Here is a 21,127-nt window from a genome sequence, read left to right as displayed (position 1 = left end):
AACCATAGAGCTATTTTGCAAACTGTTTTGTGGAGCTTGTGAAGAAGCAGGAGAGTAACAGTTTAGTTATCTTTGATCCACGTGGTTAAAAAGATCAGCTATTATAGCTAAATAAAATCCAATCAAAGCAATCACTTAGTAGGAAAGTAATACAAAAATTATATACACTGCTAAGTACTTTAAAGATGCATTCCAGAAACTTGATCACAAGGAGAAAATTATTACTGTCACAGCTTGGGATGTGAAACTAGGGCATATTGCCACCTGCATTTGTGCCACCAATCTGGAATGGTGCCACAAGGGAAAAGCGAGCAGAACAGTCATGTAGGAGATGGCAGCCAGTAGTGCCATGTCTGGCTTGGTTGGTACAAACTAATTGATTTTTGCAGAAATGAATAGGGCGAGCAGATGGCTCACTGGGAATACATGATCCAGTACTCCCAGCGGAGATGCTTTTTCGTACAGTAAATATGCTTTAATGGGTATGAGTCCCATCTTTGGACACATACAGCATTTTCTTATTGTTGTCTAGGCCCACAACGTCTGCTGTTAGCTGGCTCCTTATTTTTATAGTAAAACAAAATCCAGAAGTAGCAGTGAAATCAAATCCCAGCTCAATGATGTGCCAGAGCAAAATAATTATCAATAGCAAAGTCGATGCCATTATTTACCTGGAGGTTGTTAAGTGGCTCCATCTTCATGACCGGTCCCAGAGTATTTAGCGGAAGAGAAATATCAATACTTTGGTTTGGCATGAGGGGTGTATGTATTGCCAGTGGGGCACTAGGAATTACTCCAAAGCTGCAATAAAGAGGTAAAGTACATTTATTAGTATCTGGTTGTGAGTAATAGCAATAGATTTACAAGTCTATGGGTTATTCAGGAAATAGATTTTACAAATAAAAGGAAAATATTTGCTTTGTGTGGAGAAATATTCATAAAATTATCAGACTGGACTTCAAAACATGGCAGCAAAAGATTGGCATCCAAAGAACTCTGGCAACGCTCATCTTTGAAGTTTTACGGAAAAATCCATTGTTTAGTTTCATTCCAGATATTGGAGGAGACTCTACCCTCTCCTACAGAGGTTTCAGAGGGATCTAGAATTTATACTGATCTACTGCAGATCATAGATCTACAGAACAAAACTCATGAAAACCCAACTGGGAAAGAAGAAAACGGGTCAACATGGAAGAAGAACTGAGGACGGCTCTTCTACGCATCAAACACTTATCCCAAGTTAGAGAATTTGCTGTTTAACACCAATGGCAAGATATATTAGAAGGGTATATACAATGGTCTGAGATCAAATAGAAAAGCTGCTCCTTCACAGACTTCTATATGTAGCTGGTAGTTTAGAAAGTAGTTTTTTCTGTTTGTTTTTTTAAATGGCCCACAATATGGGCATAGTGTTTGCTCAAATGTAAGTATTTGGGGCTAAAAATCAATTTGCCAAAAAATTCTTTTAAGTCCTTAATGATCACCAATATGCCTTTTTACGGACCTGAGAAATAAAGCATAGCATCCCCCAATGGTGGGTGTCAGCTGTATCATATAGTTGACACCCTACTGCAGTGGCCAATATCAGGGTTAACACTAATCATGGCCGTTTAACCACCTGTCTAGATGCTGTCAATAATGACAAATAGCATCTAGATGGTTAACAGAGGGAGGGGGGGGGAAGGAAACTCCCTCTTTGACCCCACAGCACCATAAGATCACGATTGTGTCGTCCCAATAGCTGCCATAGCAATTCCAGGTCACATAATTTCCTGCCAGCGTTGAGAAACACGTGATGGTGTCTCCGCGGCTTTCTTATTTGCATACTTCCCAGGGGGAAATGCTCTAGAATCACTGCGTTGAGAAACACGTGATGGTGTCTCCGCAGTGGATATGTTGATCTCCCTAAGGTCAACAATGCTTGCTTAAGTAGTCTTTTACTAGGCATTGCCCCCACTAGCCAGATTCCTACTCCACACTGATGAGGGGCAAATACCCCGAAACGGCTGTCTGTGGATGGATACCATGTTTGGTATAGGTGGTCTCCTTGACTGGAGACTGCCCTTCCCGTGGTTGTTCCTTCCCGGTGAAAGACCTGGCTAGTTTCCTGCCAGCGTTGAGAAACACGTGATGGTGTCTCCGCGGCTTTCTTATTTACATAATAGCCTTGGGTTATGCCAGAAATGGAAGTATATTAGGTTGTTAGCAACATTCTTGAGTAAACAAAAAAAATATGATTTTTCATTTCATTCTTCCAGTTTACATTCATTCCTGTGAATCACCTAAAGGGTTAATGGAAGCGACTACTGCTTTATTAACTTTGAATAGGCATTATAGATAGTTAATGGGCATCAGAGAAAATATGTCACCAATGAGCCATTTACCATGCACAATAGCTGGGGTGTCCAGTGGTCAGAGCACCAGCAATAATGCATGTATGGGTTATTCTACAGATAGGTGGTTTATGGAATAACCCCTTTAAATTAGTACGTTTTGGGCTCCAAACAGCTTAGCCCTGTGCTGGACAAAGTACAGAATTCCCTGTGTTTTCATGTAACCATATCTATGCACGTGAAGGGGGCTGACTGGCTACTCTTATTAGGTAAGTCAGCTCCCTTCCCTGTCACAGCTATGGAGATCAGCATTCAGCCAGCCCCCTTCACTCACATCTCTGGCAACAGTACTAGCAGAGGAAATGCTGTCCTGTGTCAGATGAAAGGTCAAGGCACCTTTCACATGTATATTAGTAAATTACATAATTTATTAACTGAAAGAAACCTGCCATGTCACAAAAATGCTACTAACCTGAGATATGGGGTTAACCTACAGGCTAAGAGCTTTCTAAAGCTGCCGCATTAAAAGTCTGGCTACCAGAAAGAGCAAACTTTTTTCCTCTCGGCAGCCTCTGGCTTTCAGTCATAGGGGTGCAGTTTCAGTCATAGTGAGCGCCGGCTTTAACCATTTCCCTGTTCTGACAGACTATCATTACAGAGCTGACAGTCTGTGCCGGCGCCTGGTTACTATGTACTGAGGTCTGACTGTAGCCGCACCCCTATGACGGAAAGCCGAAGGCTGCAGGGAGGAATACAAAGTAATTTTCTCCAGTAGCTGGCCTTTCAGTGCAGCGGCTACACAGCTTTAGAACACTATTGACTTGGAGATTAACCCTATATCTACAGGTAATAGCGTTTTTGACATGACATGTTCCCTTTAAGCACATTTAACTATCTGTAATATACCGTATTTTATGAACTATAAGACACACTTTTTTCCCCCCAAATGTTGGGGGAAAGTGGGGGTCGCGTCTTCTAGTCCGAATTTAGGGCATGGCTGCAGGGAATGAGGGTGCTACGGTGGAGCGGGTCATCAGCAGCATGAGCAGGCTGTAGCAGCGCCTGCTGTGACCACGTGGGCCTGCTCATTGCTATGCCACCCATCCTCCCTCAGCGGTGAAGTCGGCGCTGACAGGTGGGCGGGATGATGGGCGGGGGATGCGCACATAGTAAAGAGGCGGCCCGCGTGATCACCCCTGTCAACTACAGCCTGGAGTGATCATGTGCAGCTATATTCACTGCCCCCCGCGCATCATCATCAGCGCGGGGAGCAGTGAAAAAGTATACTCAACCGTCAACGTTGAATGCAGCATCGCGATGTCCGCCGGCCGATGCTGTGTCCGGAGACTAGCGGTGCGCACAGCGATGTCGTCATCCCTGTGCACACCCCTCTCCACACACATCAGCAGACAGGAGGACATCGCAATGCTGCATTCAACGGTGATGGCTCCATACAGGTCAGCGGCACTGCTGCTGACACAGACAGGAGGAGGAGCGATGCTGCTGAAGTGAGGAAAGGTGAGTATAAACGTTTATTTTTTTTTTTGTGCCCCAGGATGCAGGCCATATAGCAGGATGGGGTATATAGCAGCATGAGGGCATAAACCAGGATGGGGGTATATAGCAGGATGAGGGCATATACCAGGATGACAGTATATACCAGGATTGGGTATATAACAGGATGAGGGCATATACCAGGTTGGGGGGTATATAGCAGGATGGGAGTATATACCAGGATGGCAGTATATAGCAGGATGAGGGCGTATACCAGGATGTTGCTATGTAGCAGGATAGAGGCTATACCAGGATGGCGGTATATAACAGGATGGGGTCTATACCAGGATCAGGGACATATATATATACACACACAAGGATGGGGATTATATACAAGGTAGGAGGATCATTACCAAGATGGGGTACCTTAGTAGAGAATTTGGGCACATTACCCCCATAATAGTGTCAGCAGCAGATCCTCGCCCCATAACAGTGTCATGACCACATTTTTTGCTTAAAATTTTATTTTCCTATTTTCCTCCTCTAAAACCAGGGTGCGTCTTATGGTCAGGAGCGTCTTATAGTCCAAAAAGAAGGGAATTTTGTTTACTTACCGTAAATTCCTTTTCTTCTAGCTCCAATTGGGAGACCCAGACAATTGGGTGTATAGCTACTGCCTCCGGAGGCCGCACAAAGTACTACACTTAAAAGTGTAAGGCCCCTCCCCTTCTGGCTATACACCCTCCCGTAGGAGTACGGATTCCTCAGTTTTAGTACCAAAGCAAGAAGGAGGAAAGCCAATAACAGTTTCAAAAAACAAATTCAATCCGATAACAAGATCGGAGAACTTAAGAAACAACATGAACAACATGTGCACCCGAAAAACGAAACCCTAAGAACAATAGGGCGGGTGCTGGGTCTCCCAATTGGAGCTAGAAGAAAAGGAATTTACGGTAAGTAAACAAAATTCCCTTCTTCTTTTTCGCTCCTAATTGGGAGACCCAGACAATTGGGACGTCCAAAAGCAGTCCCTGGGTGGGTAAAAAGATACCTCGTGATCGGGCTGTCAGGCAGCCCTTTCCTACAGGTGGGCCACCGCCGCCTGAAGGACCTGTCTACCTAGGCTGGCATCTGCCGAAGCGTAGGTATGCACTTGATAGTGTTTGGTAAACGTGTGCAGACTCGACCAGGTAGCCGCCTGGCACACCTGCTGAGCCGTAGCCTGATGCCGCAATGCCCAGGACGCACCCACGGCTCTGGTAGAATGGGCCTTCAGTCCAGATGGAATCGGAAGCCCAGCAGAACGGTATGTGTGAAGAATTGGTTCCTTGATCCACCGCGCCAGGGTGGATTTGGAAGCTTGCGATCCCTTATGCTGACCAGCGACTAGGACAAAGAGCGCATCAGAACGGCGCATAGGCGCCGTGCGAGAAATGTAAATCCTGAGTGCTCTCACCAGGTCCAACAGATGTAAACCTTTTTCAAATTGGTGAACTGGATGCGGACACAAAGATGGCAAAGTGATATCCTGATTGAGATGAAAGGAAGAAACCACCTTGGGAGAAAACTCTGGAATTGGACGCAGTACTACCTTGTCTTGGTGAAACACCAGGAAGGGAGATTTGCAAGATAACGCCGCTAGCTCGGACACTCTACGAAGAGACGTGACCGCCACAAGAAAAACCACTTTTTGTGAAAGCCGAGAAAGGGAAACCTCTTTCAAAGGCTCGAAAGGCGGCTTCTGGAGAGCAATGAGAACCTTGTTTAGATCCCAGGGTTCCAATGGCCGTCTGTAAGGAGGAACGATATGACAAACTCCTTGGAGAAACGTGCGTACTTTAGAAAGCCGTGCCAAGCGCTTCTGAAAGAATACGGATAGCGCGGAGACTTGACCCTTAAGAGAGCTAAGCGACAAACCTTTTTCCAACCCAGACTGCAGGAAGGAAAGAAAAATTGGCAATGCAAATGGCCAGGGAGAAACCCTCTGAGCCGAGCACCAAGCTAAGAATATCTTCCACGTCCTGTGATAGATCTTAGCTGAGGATGGTTTTCTAGCCTGTCTCATTGTGGCAACTACTTCATGAGATAAACCTGAGGCCGCTAGGATCCAGGACTCAATGGCCACACAGTCAGGTTCAGGGCCGCAGAATTCAGATGGAAAAACGGCCCTTGAGACAGCAAATCTGGACGGTCTGGTAGTGCCCATGGATGGCCTACCGTGAGATGCCACAGATCCGGGTACCACGACCTTCTTGGCCAGTCTGGAGCGACGAGAATGGCTCGATGGCAGTCGGACCTGATTTTCCGGAGAACTCTGGGCAACAATGCCAGAGGTGGGAACACATAGGGTAGTCGGAATTGCGACCAATCCTGAACCAAGGCGTCTGCCGCCAGCGCTCGGTGATCCGCTCCCCACCCTGATAGGCTCGCATCCGTCGTGACCACTGCCCAGGATGGGGGTAGGAACGACTTTCCCTGTGACAATGAGGTGGGGAGAAGCCACCAACGCAGAGAGTCCTTGGCAGTCTGAGAGAGGGAGACAGTCCTGTCGAGGGACGTCGACTTCCCATCCCATTGGCGTAGAATGTCCCATTGTAGAGGGCGCAAATGAAACTGCGCGAACGGGACCGCCTCCATTGCTGCTACCATCTTTCCTAGGAAATGCATGAGGCGCCTCAGTGAGTGCGACTGGCTCTGAAGGAGAGATTGCACTCCTGTCCGCAGCGAACACTGCTTGTCCAGTGGAAGCTTCACTATCGCTGAGAGAGTATGAAACTCCATGCCAAGATAAGTCAGTGATTGGGTCGGGGTTAGATGAGACTTTGGAAAGTTGATAATCCACCCGAAACTCTGGAGAGTGTCTAGTGCCACTTTCAGACTGTGTTGGCATGCCTCTTGAGAGGGTGCCTTTATAAGCAGGTCGTCTAGATACGGGATGACCGAGTGACCTTGCGAGTGCAGGACAGCTACTACTGCTGCCATGACCTTGGTGAAGACCCGGGGGGCTGTTGCCAGACCGAAAGGTAACGCTACGAACTGCAGGTGTTCGTCGTGTATGACGAAGCGTAGGAAACGCTGATGCTCTGGCGCAATCGGCACGTGGAGATACGCATCTTTGATGTCTATTGATGCTAGAAAATCTCCTTGAGACATTGAGGCTATGACGGAGCGTAGGGATTCCATCCGGAACCTCCTGACTTTTACGTGTCTGTTGAGCAACTTTAGATCCAGGACGGGTCGATACGATCCGTCCTTTTTTGGGACCACAAACAGATTGGAGTAAAAACCGTGACCTTGTTCCTGAAGAGGGACGGAGGTCACCACTCCTTCCGCCTTTAGAGCGGCCACCGCCTGCAACAGAGCATCGGCTCGGTCTGGTGGTGGAGAAGTTCTGAAGAAACGAGTTGGCGGACGAGAACTGAACTCTATCCTGTACCCGTGAGACAGAATATCCCTCACCCAACGGTCTTTGACGCGTGACAGCCAAATGTCGCCAAAGTGGGAAAGCCTCCCACCGACCGAGGGTGTGGGAATCGGAGACTGCAAGTCATGAGGACGCCGTCTTGGCAACGGTTCCTCCGGCTGTCTTTTTTGGGCGTGACTGAGACCTCCAAGAATCTGAGCGTCTCTGATCTTTTTGAGTCTTTTTTGACGAGGAAAATTGGGACCTGCCCGGTCCTCGAAAGGACCGATAACCAGACTGACCCCTCCTCTGTTGGGGTTTGTTTTGTCTGTGTTGCGGTAAGGATGAGTCCTTACCCTTGGAGTGTTTGATGATTTCATCCAAACGCTCTCCAAACAATCGGTCACGAGAAAAAGGCAAATTGGTTAAGCACTTCTTGGAATGAGAATCTGCCTTCCAATGTCTCAACCACAGGGCCCTACGCAAAACAACGGAGTTGGCTGACGCCACTGCCGTACAGCTTGTAGCGTCAAGAACAGCATTAATCGTGTACGACGCGAATGCCGCCATTTGCGAGGTCAATGGTGCTACCTGCGGGGCAAAAGCACGTGTGACTGAGTCGACTTGCACAAGCCCGGCTGAGATAGCTTGGAGTGCCCATACGGCAGCAAAAGATGGCGCTAACGACGCTCCAATAGCTTCATAGATGGATTTCAGCCAGAGCTCCATCTGCCTGTCAGTGGCATCTTTAAGTGCCGCTCCATCTTCAACTGCAACCAAGGATCTAGCTGCAAGCCTGGAAATTGGAGGATCCACTTTTGGACACTGGGTCCAACCCTTGACCACCTCAGGGGGAAAAGGATAGCGTGTATCTTTAAGCCGTTTAGAAAAACGCCTTTCCGGATAAGCGTGGGGTTTCTGGATTGCGTCTCTAAAGTCAGCGTGGTCCAGAAAAGTGCTTAATGTACGCTTGGGATATCTGAAATGGATTCTCTCGTGCTGCGAAGCTGACTCCTCTACAAGAGGAGCTGGTGGAGAAATATTTAACATCTTATTGATGGATGCTATAAGATCATTAACTATGGCGTCACCATCTGGTGTATCTAGATTGAGAGCGGTCCCAGGATCAGAATCCTGATCAGTTACGTCCGCCTCATCACCCATAGATTCATCTCGCTGGGATCCTGACCATTGAGATGAATGTGAAGGCCTCTCATAGCGAGCCCGCTTAGGTTGCCTGGGACCATCGTCCGAGTCAGAGTCTTCACCCTGAGGTGTATGTGCCCGTCCCGGAGCTTGGAAGTAATTCAGCTGAGGGGGACCAGGGGGCAATGATTGCACAGTGTCCGTGGCCTGAAGTACAGGCCTAGCCCGCAATGTGTCAAGAATTTGTGACATAGTGAGAGACATTCTGTCAGCAAAAGCTGTAAACTCAGTTCCTGTCACTTGGACAGCATTCACAGGTGGTACACCCTGGGTCACGTCCAGCAGAGGTCCCGGCTGTGCAAGTGCCACAGGGGCCGAGCACTGCACACAATGGGGGTCATTGGAGCCTGCCGGTAGAAAAGTCCCACATGCGGTACAGGAAGCATATAATGTCTGTGCCTTGGCACCCTTGCGTTTTGTGGACGACATGCTGTTGGCTCTCTGCAATGTGAGAGAGTCTATAGCCAAAAGGCGACCAGCGCTATGCAGTACAAAGTATTTGCAGGAACAAAATACTAAGATTACTACTGGCACAAGAGGGGGTGAGCCCTGAGGGCTGCTTACCGCCCGCTGAATAGCGGGTAAGAGGCGCAGAATTCCTTGTCTGGGTCTCCCCGGCTCCCCTCTGCAGCTCAGCGTGTCAGCAGGAATGGCTGCCGGCGTCTGTGGAGAGGGGCGGCCCGTGGGAGTTCCCAAACAAAAGTGCGGGAAACAGTGTCCCCTCTGTGCCTATTGTGAGGGCTGGAGTATGTAAAAACGACTCCAGCCCTCAGCGCTGATGCACTGACCAGCGTCCCGCCCCTCTCCTGACTGGCAGGTCTGGGGGCGGGAACGAACGGAACCAGGCCGCAAAAGCCGGGGACTCGAGTTATCAGCGCGGCCGCCGTAAAAGCGCGGCCCGCGCTGAAGTCCCCGGCGCACCACAAGTGTCAGCCGCGCCGCAGTCCCAGCGGCCGGCGCGACCGTTCCCCAAAAGTGTGCCCGCTTCAGCGAAGCTGAAATGAGGCCATGGCACAAGCGCCGCAGCGCTGATGTCCCCGGCGCACTACAACACCCAGCATGCTGCGGTGTGAGCGCGAAATGCACGGGGACACAGAGTACCTTGAGGAAGCAGGGCCATGTCCCTGATGTACTCCGCTCCAATCCAGCATCTTCTCCAGGGGCTGTAGATGGAGCACGGTCTCAGTGCCTGGAGACCAGTAAATCCCACTTCACCCAGAGCCCTGTAAAAAGGGATGGGGAAGGAATCAGCATGTGGGCTCCAGCCTCCGTACCCGCAATGGGTACCTCAACCTTACAAACACCTCCGACATACAGTGGGGTGAGAAGGGAGCATGCTGGGGGCCCTGTATGGGCCCTCTTTTCTTCCATACGACATAGTCAGCAGCTGCTGCTGACTAAAAACAATGGAGCTATGCGTGCGTGTGTGACCTCCTTCGCACAAAGCTAAAACTGAGGAATCCGTACTCCTACGGGAGGGTGTATAGCCAGAAGGGGAGGGGCCTTACACTTTTAAGTGTAGTACTTTGTGCGGCCTCCGGAGGCAGTAGCTATACACCCAATTGTCTGGGTCTCCCAATTAGGAGCGAAAAAGAAATACGGTATAAATAATATATTTTTTTAAACCTAGTGATCTTCATGTAAACACACACACAAAAAAAAAAAAAAAAAGTAAAAATATACTTGAGATTTTTCAATGTGTAGAAATATTAAACAATCTCTACTTACCTATTCTTGTTAAACTGGATGGCAAAGTCAGTCATATGTTGCAGGGCCTTGTTGGTGAAATTCATGTCCATGTATATATGCCCCTGCCTATGTGAAAACGTGCCCGAGATCTCCAGTCCTTTTGCTTTCACAGCAGGCAGCCAAACCTAGAAGAAGGCACACATGAGAATTACTGCTACATTACCCAATTAACAAACTGACTCAATGTTTCCTCTATCAAATGCATTTAGCAGGAATTGCACAGCATAGTTATTACATGGAAAATTCACCCCAGAGAGCAAAAAGTCAAAATGTTAGCAACAGTAGTACCTGATTTCTGGCAATAGACTCGTTTTTAATGTTATATGTCAAGTATATAGAAATCTAAATTACTAGTCACTTGTAGCTAAGGGGTACGTCTAAGTGTTCCTGCTTTCCAGGCTTGTGACATGGAGAACGTGGGATATGAATGAACTCTTGGATAGTCATTTTATGCATTTCTTACAGTATTCATTACAAAATGTATAGAAATCAAGGAATTCAATTTGGGTGGCATTACTATGCATAGGCAGAAAAAGCTTTCATTGTTAAAATATCCAAACATATTGCATTGAAGCCAATGTACAAATCAATCCTAGTTAATAATGTCCTCAATCTCAAGTAGGGTGCCAGAGAAGTCTATAAGAGATTTATATATACCGTATAGAACAGAGGTCTCAAACAAAGTGGCCCGCGGGCCACACACGGCCCCTGAGGCTGCTTTATGAGGCCCGCAGACCCTGTGATGATCGCAGCTCTATACCAGGAGCTGGCACCGGCAGGCAGGGTTTTATAGTACAGTTGAATCATTTGCGGTGCCGCGCAGAGGAGCTGTCTGCACTACACCAATGGAAGACACGCCCAATCAGATGCAAGGAGGTGATGTCGCTGTATGATGTCACCTCCTTTGATCTGATTGGCCGGCGACAGCCATTAGTATAGTGCTCAGAGATCCTGTGCGCGGCACCGCAAATGATGCCACTGTACTATAAAACCCTGCCTGCCGGCGCCAGCTCCCAGCGTAGAGCTGCGATTGTCAACAGCAGGTATGTGTCCACGATCAGGACCCGCTGCGTCCTGGACGCAGCGAGTCCTGACTGCGGGGCTGCAAGTCTCCTCCGCAGGAGAATACAGGAGACTGCAGCTGCTCATACCCACTATCAGGGTGGTCTCCTCGCTGTATTCTCAGTACGGAGGACCCTTGCGATCCTGAAAGCCGCACCGCAGGTCAGTGTTTGCTGCGGGCCGTACACGCACAGTGAATGGGATTTCTAGAAATCCCATCCACTCTGCTTGTACTGTATAACCCAGCGCTCTGGACGCAGCTGAAACATGCTGCCTCCAAAACGCTGCAAACACTGATCGGTACGCAGCCCTGAGGGAACGGGAGGAAAGGTGAGATTTTTTTTTGTTTTTTTTTTTTGCTCTTGTGAAGAGTGGCATAATAGGGGACAAGGATGAGGGCACAAGGATGGGCACAATACTACAAGGAAGGGCACAATACTACAAGGATGGGCACAATACTACAAGGATGGTCACAATACTACAAGGATGGTCACAATACTACAAGGATGGTCACAATACTACAAGGATGGGCACAATACTACAAGGATGGGCACAATACTACAAGGAAGGGCACAATACTACAAGGATGGGCACAATACTACAAGGAAGGGCACAATACTACAAGGATGGGCACAATACTACAAGGATGGGCACAATACTACAAGGATGGGCACAATACTACAAGGATGGTCACAATACTACAAGGATGGGCACAATACTACAAGGATGGTCACAATACTACAAGGATGGGCACAATACTACAAGGATGGGCACAATACTACAGGGCACAAGGAGATATATATAATTATAAATATAAACTTAGCTAAACAAAAAGGTGCAGGTTTGTTATAATCAAGCAAAACAATTTTCAAAATAGTGATCCAAAGGGTGTATAGAAAAAAAAACATGGAATCATTAAAAATGTCACTTTGTCCTGCAAAGAAGGCGGCCCATTCCCCATTTTTTTTCTATGTGCGGCCCATTCCCCCAGCTGAGTTTTTGAGACCCCTGGTATAGAATATATAAAGCTGAGTGTTTGTGTCCGTATGCAAGTCTGCTAAAGGAATCCGCACTGTTGAATTTACAATCACTAAATTTTGCACAAACACCTCATTTGACTCAGGGAACATCACAGATTATGTTTTGAGGGGAAATTTTAACCCCGCGCTTTACAGTTAATCCCGAAAAAAAGCCCCGCTTACTTACTGTTTGAATGTGTGAGGCAATATATTGGTTGTTTTCACAGTTAGCCTGGATATATATCAGGTGACCTATAGCAACCAATCATAGCTCTGTTTCTTCTAATTTGCTACAGATCATTAATAGGAGCTCTGGTTGCTATAGGCAACAAAGGACATTCTTCGTACACGACAGTTATGTGTCAGTTAAAGGGAACCTGTCACCGGATGATTATAATACTCACCTAACGGTCGTCGCGGAGCAGACTGGTCGGATGGGTGTCTCCATTCTCAGGGTCCCGCGCCTCTTCTTTCGGCCATCTTTGTCCTCCTTCTGAAGCTAGTGTGGATGACGCGTCCTATGTCATCCACAATAGCTGGCATTGAGGTCCCGCGCAGACTCACTACAATACTTTGATCTGCCCTATTCAGGGCAGATCAAAGTGCGCCTGCTCAGGACCTCACTGCTGAGGTCTGTCATACACATTAGGTCAACAGCAGATATCATAAAAGAAGAAGGGTTTAAATTAATCATGCCCGATCCAGATTCCAATGATGCATTTGTTACTGGGCTGCTTGCAGTAGTTTTGTTAAAATCAGTGTTTTATCAACAGGAGATTATCAATAGAGGACTAGTTGTCTCATGCCATGTAGTTCTCCACATGCATGAACTCTAAGCAACAATGTTGTACAAGAAAGCTGTACAACTACAGCTCAGTATAACCATGCCCCCACCAGTGATTGTCAATCAGTGGTGTGGGTGGAGGGTATAAAGAGCTCAGCATTCAGAGAACTGGTAAATATATACCAGTTTAAACAGTGATTTTATCAAAACTGCAGCAAACCGCTTCGTAAGTGATACATCTCCTGAATCAGAGTCTCTGTCCCGACATCTTGATGCTATTTTGACATCTTGACAGATACAGTGCCTTGTGAAAGTATTCAGCCCCTTGAATTTTTCAACCTTTTCCCACATTTCAGGCTTCAAACATAAAGATAAAAATGTTAATGTTATGGTGAAGAAACAACAACAAGTGGGGCACAATTGTGAAGTTGAACTAAATTTATTGCTTATTTTAAACTTTTATAAAAAATAAAAAAACTGAAAATTGGGGGCGTGCAATATTATTCATCCCCTTTAAGTTAATAATTTGTAGCGCCACCTTTTGCTGCGATTACAGCTGCAAGTTGCTTGGGGTATGTGTGAGGCAAATCCCGGGATATGAAGATGAATTATGACTTCCAGTCATAATCGCTCATCACTCCCTGGCAGTGCCCCCCTCCCTTCTTGTTCTCAATGTCCAGCATCTGTGAAGGTGTTACACCTCCATGGCCATCTCCTATGATATGGAGATTAGGTGATGTGGGAACAATGGACACAGGAGGACTCCCTGCCGTGACCCTGTGGTAGGAGCTGCTATCTAATTAGCAAGCTTGGAAGTATCCAGACAGAACGACTCCAGTAAAAAATGGTTCATATCTCGCAAGCCATATTTCCGATAAATATGGCAACCATAAAAATGGTGTCTCCGCATGCGGACGATGCTGGCACACCCTTTTTATGGGAGCGGGAGCTTGGGAAATACCCCAGGCGTGATATCAGCCAATGGGGAACTAGTAGACAAGTCATGAAACCTCTCGTTCTGTAGTTAAATTCATAGCTGTCACAATGAGAGCGTCGGCGTCCGCCTACGACGCTCCCAGGCCAAGTTATGGCCCATATTCCATGTTGTGGATTGTCCATAACTCCAGCCAAGGGTGGAGCAGTGCTCCCTCTGAGGTCACGAAGGTAGGAGGGGACCTGGATTTGCCCAGGTTGATAACCCTACTTCGGCCATTTTCCAGTGTTCTTTCGCTGGGGGTCACGTGCAGGAAACATCTGTGGGAGTTCCTAGAAACCTGGTCTACAGCGCCCCCCTGTGGCCAGACGCACAAGGTAACTGATTGAATTGCATACCTGTTTGTAAACCATGCTTTATCTGTAACTGTACTCTGACATATGTATATTCTGTAGATTCCCTATTGTATATATTGTATTTTCTAGTGTGCTTTAGGCTGATTAAATTATATAATTAATCTTGGGCTGTTCTGTTATCTCGATCTTGAATCCCACGTCTGTGTGTTCGGCTAATAGTTACCGTGAAGCGGTTGGTGGCAGCGAGTTGTGCCAAGGATTATTGTGGGGAGGCCAGTGAGATTCGGGGAGGTTTTATATATTCCGCCCGCGGAGGTCGGGGGAATATATACCCTACTCTCACTGGGGACCCTTCAATAATCGGCATAAGTAGTATAGCGGCCTCCTTGCTTATTGTCGGGCAATTCCATAATTGGCCTGACTATAAGAGGGGCGCTAGAGAGCGCGTCACGTGCTCTGTCTGTCGGTCGGGAGGTATAAAGGAGGGGTGACCCCCACTTGTTACCCCCCGATTGTGACGTACTGGTAGCCAGCGCGGGGGATTTCTGAGTGACCCCCCCGGTGGTTCGTGACATATTGGTGGCATAGCGGTGGGATCGAGATAATAGTGTGTGTGAGTGTGAGACCCATACTCCCAGACACTAAAGACTGCCTGCAGCAGCTGTGGCTGCTGGGGTCTTCAGACTAGCTCAACACTAGAGTGTCAGAGTGCAGATACTGTAAGGTGTGTGGAGGCATCAGGTGTCAGTTCTGTGTCAGTGACCAAAAGTCTGCAAGAATGGCTGAGAGCACCAGGAGCAAAGCCAAAGGAATGGCCGATGCTAAGGCCAGAGACGATGAGGAGGTTGTCCACGAGTCCTCCAGGAGCTCGACGCCAGAAAACAGCTCTGCAGAGGACATTGCACAACCTGGCACTGCTGGACAAGATGAGGAGCAGCTCACCCAAGGGTCCTCAACGAGCCAGATGCCAGCCCTCCGCTCTGCAATGGACAGTGAAGCACCAGGCTCCGCAGCGGGCCGCAGATCACCACGTGCCATTCCACCGAGCCTGGGAGGCTCGGATAGCCTTCTTCAAATGGCTATGGCCCTTCTCCAGGCTGGAGACCGGGATACCTACGAGATACTCATGGCCGAGCGTGAGCGACAGGCAGCGCGTGACGCTGAGGCTGCGGAGCGGCAAGCAGTGCGTGAGGCTGCGGAGCGGCAAGCAGCACGTGAAGAGCGCCAGGCAGAGCGTGACTACCAGCTGCAGCTAGCTCAGCTCCGGCCCTCATCAGCCACACGTGACCTTCAAGACACCAAACTTCCAAAGGTCCGTGTTGAGGAATTCCCAGTGCTGGAGAAGGATGGAGACTTGGACTCTTTCTTGACTGCTTTTGAACGGACTTGCCTGCAGCACCATCTGGACAAGGACCAGTGGGCCAAATACCTGACCCCCCGTTTAAGGGGTAAGGCCCTGGATATCCTTGGGGACTTGCCTGCTGAGGCAGATCAGGGCTACGACACCATCAAGCGGGCCCTGATCCAACAGTACAACCTCACTCCAGAGTCCTACCGCAAGAAGTTCCGGAGCCTACAGAAGGGACCAAAGGACTCCTGGGCTGACCACAGGCGGGCACTTGCCCGAGCTGCCGACCACTGGACCCAAGGCCTGCAGCTTTCCACCGGACCGGAGATCCTGGACTTGTTCATCACGGAGCAACTCTTGTGGAACTGCCCTGAGGATCTCCGCCAGTTCATCCGAGACCAGAAGCCAAAGGGGTCCACGGCTACAGCTGCCCTGGCCGATGACTACACCAACAATCGGGCTCCTGAAGCCAGGAGAGCAGCCACCAGCAGCACCTGGAGAGGGGGTAAGATGAATTCTGCGACTGCCCCACCTGCCCCTAGACTGCAGGGGGTGTCCCCCTCAACTCCCCTCTCCAGGCCCGTGGCAGAGCCAAGACGGTGCCACCAGTGCAACCTACCTGGACACTTCAAGGCCATGTGCCCTCAGCGTCCCAAGGCCCCGGCTCCGTCCCCGTCCCAAGGGCCGCCCAAGGTGTATTGTGTGGGTGGGGGTGGTGGTAGGTCCCTGGACAGCTTCCAACCTGTCACCGTCGGCCGGTCTGTGACCATAGGACTGCGAGACAGCGCCTCGGAGGTGACTCTGGTGCGGCCTGAGATGGTGTCCCCCCAAGACTTGATCCCTGGAAAAACCCTCGCTGTCTCCGGGATTGGAGGCATTGACCCGGCGCTGCCTGTTGCTGACATTTATGTGGACTGGGGCGCAGGGCGAGGGGTGAGGGAGGTGGGGGTAACTGATCGGATCCCCGCAAACGTGCTACTTGGGACAGATTTGGGGCAGATAACCTCCCAGTTTGGGCCCCAACCAAGGGCTGAACCTTCAGCCAGTACTGACATGCCTCCGGACAATGTTAATGTGTTATCTATGAATGATGTAAGGGAGGAGGGAGTGAACTCTGATATTTCTGCTTGCATAGACACCATAGACACACACACAGCTGCAGCTGTGACAGGGGAGGGGGTCAGAGAAAGGTGTGACAATGCCTCTACAAGTAATCAGCCTGTGAGCTGGGATCTGTTGCCCTCTGCAGGGATAAGCAGAGAGCAGGGTGCTGCAGGGGGAGGACCAGTGTGTGGGGTGGGGGCTACCACAGCAAATGTGGGGTCCCCAGAGATTTCACAGCGGGGTTCTGTTGCTGCAGGAGGGGAACAGGCAGGTGAGATTGGGGCCGGTCCAGGAGCGGAAGTGCTCCCAGGTAAGATCTCGGTGCATGGTTCCCCCACAACCGGGGTGTCAGGAAGCCAGGTAGGTCTGCCTGAACCGGCGACTTGGTCAGGAACGGAGGAGGAGCAGGCACGACCCACGGTCGCAGCGGCTGTGGCCGCTGTCACCCGCAGTGGGAGTGCTGGAAGCCAAGGGGCCTCCCAGAGGTCCGATAGCTCTTCCCCTTCTGACCAAGTGGCAGCCGAGTCAGGTGGAGGCCAGGACACAGGTCCCGGGGTACTGACCGAAGATGTGACAGTCTCGTCGATTCTGGCCACATCTAGTCAGGGGTTTCAGGCAGCGTTAGAAGCTGACGACAGCCTGAAAGCTCTTAAGGAGCAGGCGGCACAGCCTCCCTCGGACTCGGACCCGGAGCGAGTGGTCTGGGACCAAGGACGGCTGTACCGGGCCACGGTCCAGCAGGGTTCACCGGAGGCGTGGCCCAGGGACCGACAGTTGGTGGTACCCTATCCGTTCCGGACGGAGTTGTTGCGGATCGCACATGAGATTCCGATGGCCGGACACCTAGGGATCGCTAAGACCAAGGCCAGGTTAAACCAGCATTTCTACTGGCCAAAAATGGGGGCCGATGTGGCTGCCTACTGCCGTTCGTGTGAAACCTGTCAGAGAGTGGGGAAGGCGGGGCCACACCCCAAAGCCCCACTAGTATCTCTGCCAATCATCGATGAGCCTTTCAGGAGGGTGGCTGTGGATCTGGTCGGCCCGCTGGCCATCCCCAGCAGCTCCGGGAAACGCTTCATACTGACGGTAGTGGACTATGCCACCCGGTACCCAGAAGCAGTGGCCTTGTCGTCCATTCGGGCTGACAAGGTGGCCACCGCATTCCTGGAGATTTTCTCCCGAGTGGGTTTCCCCCAGGAAATGCTCACTGACCGGGGGACCCAATTCATGTCCCAGCTGATGGAGGCCCTCTGTAAGCAAGTCCAGGTGCGACATCTGGTGGCCAGCCCGTACCATCCACAGACTAATGGCCTGTGCGAGCGGTTTAATGGCACCTTAAAGCAGATGCTTAAGATGTTGGTCGACTCCCATGGGCGTGACTGGGAGCGGTATCTCCCACACCTGTTATTTGCTTACCGGGAGGTTCCACAGGCCTCAACAGGATTCTCACCGTTTGAGCTCCTGTACGGGCGACGTGTGCGGGGCCCCCTGGCTCTGGTGAAAGAGGCTTGGGAAGGGGATTTGGCCACCCCTGGAGTGTCGGTTATCGAGTATGTCATGCGCTTCCGGGACAAAATGCAGGCCTTGACGCAACTGGTACACGACAATATGGCTCAAGGCCAGGCCGATCAGAAGCGTTGGTACGACCAGAACGCTTGTGAGAGGACCTACCAAGTGGGTCAAAAGGTGTGGGTACTGGTCCCCGTACCACAGGACAAGCTTCAGGCAGCCTGGGAAGGCCCATACCTCGTGTACCAGCAGCTCAACCCTGTGACGTCCCTGGTCACCCTGGACCCTGCCCGTGGAAGGCGGAAGCCCTTCCATGTGAACATGATGAAGGCACATCATGAGCGGGAGGCATGTGCGCTCCCCGTGTGCAACCTGCCCGAGGAGGGAGAAGCGGAAACCCTCTTGGATATGCTAGCCCAGGTTAGGGCAGGCGGATCCATTGAGGATGTGGAGGTTGGCCACCAGCTCTTGGAGGACCAACGGTCCCAGCTGTGGGCCACCCTACACCCCTTCCGGGGGTTGTTTACCAACCAGCCCGGAAGGACTGACTTGGCTGTCCATCACGTGGACACTGGGGATCATCCCCCAATCCGGCGTTCAGCATACCGGGTCTCCCTGGAGGTGCAGCAACACATGCGCCAGGAGATTGACGAGATGCTGAAGCTGGGGGTGATCCAGGCATCCAACAGCGCTTGGGCCTCGCCTGTAGTCCTCGTCCCTAAGAAGGACCGAACCACTCGGTTCTGCGTGGACTACAGGGGGCTCAATGCTGTCACGGTCGCCGATGCGTACCCAATGCCACGCATCGATGACCTGCTCGATCAGTTGGCCGGGGCTCAGTACCTGACCATCATGGACCTGAGCCGGGGATATTGGCAGATCCCCCTGACTCGCAAGGCCAGGGAACGCTCTGCCTTTATTACCCCATTTGGACTATACGAGTCCACGGTGATGCCATTCGGGATGAGGAATGCCCCTGCCACTTTCCAGCGGATGGTCAACACCCTGCTCAAGGGACTTGAAGGGTACGCGGCCGCGTACCTAGATGACATTGCCGTCTTCAGTCCCACCTGGGAGGACCACCTAGAGCATCTAGCACAGGTGCTCAGGCGGATCCACCGGGCAGGTTTGACCATCAAGCCGGGAAAGTGTCAGCTGGCCATGAGCGAGGTCCAGTACCTCGGTCACCGGGTAGGCGGGAGAACACTGAAGCCCGAGCCTGAGAAAGTGGAGGCCATCGCATCCTGGCCCACCCCCAGGACCAAGAAGCAGGTGATGTCCTTCTTGGGGACCGCTGGGTACTATAGGAGGTTTGTTCCACGCTATAGTAGCCTGGCAAAGCCCTTGACGGACCTCACCAAGAAGAAGCTGCCCTCTGCAGTCGATTGGACAATGGACTGCGAGACAGCCTTCCAGGCCCTAAAGGACGCCCTGTCCAGCCCGCCCGTGCTACAGGCAGCCGACTTCACGCGGCCGTTTGTAGTACAGACCGACGCCAGTGACTTCGGCCTCGGTGCGGTGCTCAGCCAGGTGGACTCTGCGAGCCAAGAGCACCCAGTCTTGTACCTGAGCAGGAAGCTGTTACCAAGGGAAGTGGCCTATTCCACGATGGAGAAGGAGTGCCTGGCCATAGTGTGGGCCCTGCAGCGTCTGCAACCCTATCTATACGGGCGCCACTTCATCGTGGAGACGGACCACAATCCCCTCAGCTGGTTGCACACCGTCTCTGGGACGAATGGGCGATTGTTGCGATGGAGCCTTGCGCTCCAGCAATACAACTTCACCATTCGCCACAAAAGGGGCCGTGACCACGGTAACGCAGACGGGCTGTCCCGACAAGGAGAGGTCGCGGACGGGCGCACGGGGGAACACCGGAGTGTGCTGCCCCCTAGCGCCCTCAAAAGGGGGGAGGTGTGAGGCAAATCCCGGGATATGAAGATGAATTATGACTTCCAGTCATAATCGCTCATCACTCCCTGGCAGTGCCCCCCTCCCTTCTTGTTCTCAATGTCCAGCATCTGTGAAGGTGTTACACCTCCATGGCCATCTCCTATGATATGGAGATTAGGTGATGTGGGAACAATGGACACAGGAGGACTCCCTGCCGTGACCCTGTGGTAGGAGCTGCTATCTAATTAGCAAGCTTGGAAGTATCCAGACAGAACGACTCCAGTAAAAAATGGTTCATATCTCGCAAGCCATATTTCCGATAAATATGGCAACCATAAAAATGGTGTCTCCGCATGCGGACGATGCTGGCACACCCTTTTTATGGGAGCGGGAGCTTGGGAAATACCCCAGGCGTGATATCAGCCAATGGGGAACTAGTAGACAAGTCATGAAACCTCTCGTTCTGTAGCTAAATTCATAGCTGTCACAATGAGAGCGTCGGCGTCCGCCTACGACGCTCCCAGGCCAAGTTATGGCCCATATTCCATGTTGTGGATTGTCCATAACTCCAGCCAGGGGTGGAGCAGTGCTCCCTCTGAGGTCACTAAGGTAGGAGGGGACCTGGATTTGCCCAGGTTGATAACCCTACTTCGGCCATTTTCCAGTGTTCTTTCGCTGGGGGTCACGTGCAGGAAACATCTGTGGGAGTTCCTAGAAACCTGGTCTACAGCGCCCCCCTGTGGCCAGACGCACAAGGTAACTGATTGAATTGCATACCTGTTTGTAAACCATGCTTTATCTGTAACTGTACTCTGACATATGTATATTCTGTAGATTCCCTATTGTATATATTGTATTTTCTAGTGTGCTTTAGGCTGATTAAATTATATAATTAATCTTGGGCTGTTCTGTTATCTCGATCTTGAATCCCACGTC

General features: G+C 50.6%; 1 protein-coding gene across 2 annotated transcripts in view; it reads right to left on the bottom strand.

Moving 5' to 3' along the window:
• AP2B1 (adaptor related protein complex 2 subunit beta 1) overlaps positions 1-21,127 on the bottom strand; it is a 202,989-nt gene that overhangs the window by 23,228 nt on the left and 158,634 nt on the right. For both annotated transcript variants that reach the window (XM_075336254.1, XM_075336255.1), the window contains 2 exons: positions 10,165-10,310; positions 672-801 (listed from right to left, as the gene is read on the bottom strand). In XM_075336254.1, the coding sequence (XP_075192369.1) occupies positions 672-801; positions 10,165-10,310 (276 nt within the window). The remainder of the gene's footprint in view (positions 1-671; positions 802-10,164; positions 10,311-21,127) is intronic.

Source organism: Anomaloglossus baeobatrachus, chromosome 2, assembly GCF_048569485.1.
Source record: "Anomaloglossus baeobatrachus isolate aAnoBae1 chromosome 2, aAnoBae1.hap1, whole genome shotgun sequence".
Taxonomy (NCBI): Eukaryota; Metazoa; Chordata; class Amphibia; order Anura; family Aromobatidae; genus Anomaloglossus; species Anomaloglossus baeobatrachus.
Note: the sequence above shows the minus strand (reverse complement) of the source record. Positions and strands in the feature narration are given on the sequence as shown.